Source organism: Otolemur garnettii, unplaced genomic scaffold, assembly GCF_000181295.1.
Source record: "Otolemur garnettii isolate 467f Iridium unplaced genomic scaffold, OtoGar3 scaffold00213, whole genome shotgun sequence".
In the NCBI taxonomy this organism is placed as follows: Eukaryota; Metazoa; Chordata; class Mammalia; order Primates; family Galagidae; genus Otolemur; species Otolemur garnettii.
In genome coordinates this window covers 416,043-419,814 of record NW_003852608.1, presented here as the reverse complement: position 1 = coordinate 419,814, position 3,772 = coordinate 416,043, and the positions used below count along the sequence as shown (strand labels likewise).

The following is a 3,772-nucleotide window of genomic DNA, read 5'->3' as shown; positions in this document are numbered from 1 at the left end:
CCAACTCCTGGGCTCAAGCGAGTCTCCTGCCTCCACCTCCCAAGTAGCTGGGACCACAGGCACCCGCCACAACGCCCAGCTATTTTTTGGTTGCAGCTGTCATTGTTTTGGCGGGCCCAGGCTGGATTTGAACCTGCCACCTTAGGTGTACATGGCTGGCGCCTTAGCCACTTGAGCCACAGGCGCCAAGCCCACAGCTGTGTTTTTAAAACATAAATCATGCTTTTTTCCTGCCTGTAGTCCTGTGATTTTCTGCTTAGACCCTGCAGCCAATACCGTCCCTGTGCCAGCATCATTCTTGGCTTTCCCAATGTTCCTGCCTCACATGCCTTGGGGAGAGCTGTCCCCGTTCAGTGGGCAGCCACACCCTCATCTTCACATGAGAACCCCCTTCTAGTCATTTGCTCAGTTTAATGTCACCTCTCAGAGGCCTTTCCTGGCCACCATCTGCCGTATGTGCTGCCCTTCTTCACACAGGACCAAGAGTGTAGATTGTCACACACCTGAGAATGCAGCCCCATGAGGGTGGTGTCCTTGTCTGTCCTGCCCTCCAGCGACCCCCCCATACCTCACAGTGCCCACCACACAACAGGTGGCAGAAACAGTGCTTTAATAATGATTAAAAGCATGATTGCTTTTGTATTGATTGTCCCCCTGTATTTTCCCCTTTCCTTAAATAGATAGCGATTTTTTGTTTGGTTTTGTGACACTTCATGGTGACTGAGCTTCCAAGTGGGAAAGGCACTTGTGGGTGGGAGCTTCAGCTTTCCTTAAATTCAGCTATATTAATAAAATACGGGAATAATACCTTGTGGGCCATGAGGATTAGGTAATAAACATGAAAGCTCATGTGAGCTGCACACTAGAGACCCTGAGAGTTAAGCTGATCCATTTAAAGATGCAAAGGAAGCCAGGACTAATTAGGTGACAGCAAGTGACTACATTTGCCGAACGCACAAATATCAAACAAATAAATGCATTGATGTCAAACAGATAAAACAGCATTACAATACTTCTGAGGGGGATAGGTGTTGAACAGTGTTGGGCAACTTTAAGTGGATTTTTTTGTTTTTCAGACTTAGTTCTCATGTCGTTTGGCCTTAAGGATTTTAAATGAGTTTGCAGCAAGCCCCCTTGTCTTTCTGTCCTTCCTGTTTATGTTGTATGAACTCTCCTCAAACACACAACAGCCTTGCTTATAATATTTTGTCTTCTATTTTTTACTATGGACAGAATTTTCCAAAATTGTTTAGTCAACTGCCCCAAGAATGCTTTAAATTTCAATACCTACAGCATCATGTTATAAGGTAATGGAGATATCTTGACTCTTTTAGACATTTGGGGTTTTCACAGAGACAGACAGCATCATGGATACTGGAATTAGGCGCCTTAGGTTAGAATTCTCTCCGAGTGACTCTGGTAACTACTCTGAGCTCAGTTTTCCCATTTGAAATACAGGGCTAATAAAAACCTACTTCATAAGGTTATTGGGAGAATTTGCTGAAAATTGTGCCCATACACTGTGAATGTCTCATAACTACTCTTTTCCCCAGAATGTTGCCTCATCTTATTAGAATCTTAGATGTTCAATGTTTTCTCAGATATATCTACAGGTATCACTTAATAGTTTAAATGTCTGACCAGGTGCAGTGGCTCATGTCTATAATCCTGGCACTCTGGGAGGCTGAGGTAGGTGGATTGCTTGAGCTCAGGAGTTCCAGACCAGCCTGAGTAAGAACAAGACACTATCTCTACCAAAAAAAAAGAAAGAAAGGAAAACTGAGGCAAGAGGACCATTAGAGCCCTAGAGTTGCAGTGAGCTATGACACCACAGTACTCTATGCAGGGCCACAGAGTAAGAATCTGTTTCCAAAAAAAAAAACAAAGTCTATGGGCAGTGCCTGTGGCTCAAGGAGTAGGGTGCCAACCCCATATACAGGGGGTGGCAGGTTCAAGCCTGACCCCAGCCAAAATTGCAAAAAAAAAAAAGTCTAAACATCTGACTTACTAGAAGCATGAAAGAAAAAGGCCTAACTAGTTGTTACTGCATAATGATGTTAAAATACACTCAAAAGTTCTAAAGTACTCTATCTCATGTAAGTGAAAAATCAATTTTGCCATGAAATCTGAAATTATATAAAGTTGAAACCTAAAAAAAGGACTATCCCCAACTACTACTCATTTCTTTAGCTTGTCATTACATTGCATTTGAGTCAGCATAATTTTTGTTTCAAAATAGCATTTTTATTATATAAAAATGTAAAAATCCAGCAAAACCAGAAATACGGATATATTTTCCTGGGCTTTCACATTTGTTGATTTTTATTCTCAATCTCTTTTTCAATACAATTTACAACCTTATCCCCATTTCCAGTCTGATTATACAAGTGCTAAGTGGCAGAAAGGTTTGGAATAAATACAAAAAAAAAAAAAAGGCAAAGCTGTGAAACTAAGTAGCATGCAAAAGATTCTATGAGGATGGGGAAATGTCTGAGAAGTGAAAGAGCAGAACAATGCAACTGGAAGGTTTGGGCAGAGTTCTTTCAGTCATCTTTGTCTTTTGCTCCATGTTTCAGGATGCGCGTGAACTCGATGTAATTGAAATTCCCCTTTTTGTCAATAGGCGCTTCTCTGTACAGCTCGTCCACTTCCTCGTCCGTAAACCGATCTCCCATGGTTGTCAGCAGCTCTCTCAGGTAATCTTCCTGAATGGTGCCTGGATGCCAATGGAAAGAAAGGAGCCATGAACAGACTTTTTGGCAATTTAATGGTTCATTTCTAAAGCCAGTCAGTCTTGCATAATATTTCAGAATACCCATATCTACACAAATGAAATAAATCGGCAAACTAAGGCAATATGTAATTAGATCACTATGTTTTCTAATTACTTTTATAACTTTTTATTAATTTTAGAGCAAATCATTTCTAAAGCTCATAAACAAACCAGGTGTTTCTGAGCCTCATGCCTATAATCCCAGCACTCTAGGAGGCTGAGGCACGTGGATCGCCTGAACTCAAGAATTCAAGACCAGCCTGAGCAAAGCAAGATCCTGTCTCTTCTAAAAATAGAAAAGTAGCAGACACCTAGAGTCCCACCTACTTGAGAGGCTGAGATAAAGAGGATCACTTGAGCCCAAGAGTTTGAAGTTGCTGCGAGCTATGAAACCACCACACTCAACACCAGGGCAAGTGAGTAAGACACTGTCTCAAAAAAAATTTAATTAATTAAAAAATAAAAGCTCAGAAACAGATTATATGCTTACAAAATTAACCTTAAATACTGTCTAGCAGGGTCTCCAACCTGCAACCTGCAGGTCACACGTTGACTTTGTGAGGAATTTTTTTTGCTTATCTGTGGTTTGAGATCACAAGAAGTATGTGTGGACCTTTTTTTTTTTTTTTTGCTCATCAGCTTTTGTTAGTGTTATATATTTAATGTGTGGCCCAGGACAACTCTTATTCTTCCAATGTACAACAGAGGAAAAATAAAAGTCTGAACACCCCTGCAACAAACAAAAACCCTGAAACCTTCATTTCAGATACATTTTAGAGAAGTGCTTCATAGAGTCTGGAATGAGGTTGGATACAAACAAACAAACGACACTCACCTGTTGCTTCTTCATCAAAGCAGGCAAAAGCATTTCTGATGACATCTTCTGGATCCGTGCCATTTAACTTCTCACCAAACATGGTGAGGAACATGGTGAAGTTGATGGGGCCTGGAGCCTCATTCATCATGGCTTCAAGGTAGGCCTCAGTGGGATTCTTCCCT

General features: G+C 41.2%; 1 protein-coding gene across 1 annotated transcript in view; it reads right to left on the bottom strand.

The window, feature by feature from the left end:
• Positions 1-2,207: 2,207 nt before the first annotated feature.
• Positions 2,208-3,772, bottom strand: part of LOC100948059 (myosin regulatory light chain 12B) — a 14,671-nt gene continuing 13,106 nt past the window's right edge. Inside the window, exons 4-5 of the mRNA XM_023507988.1 lie at positions 3,609-3,683; positions 2,208-2,716 (exon numbers count right to left, since the gene is read on the bottom strand). Coding sequence (XP_023363756.1) covers positions 2,544-2,716; positions 3,609-3,683 — 248 coding nt within the window. The 3' untranslated portion in view covers positions 2,208-2,543. The remainder of the gene's footprint in view (positions 2,717-3,608; positions 3,684-3,772) is intronic.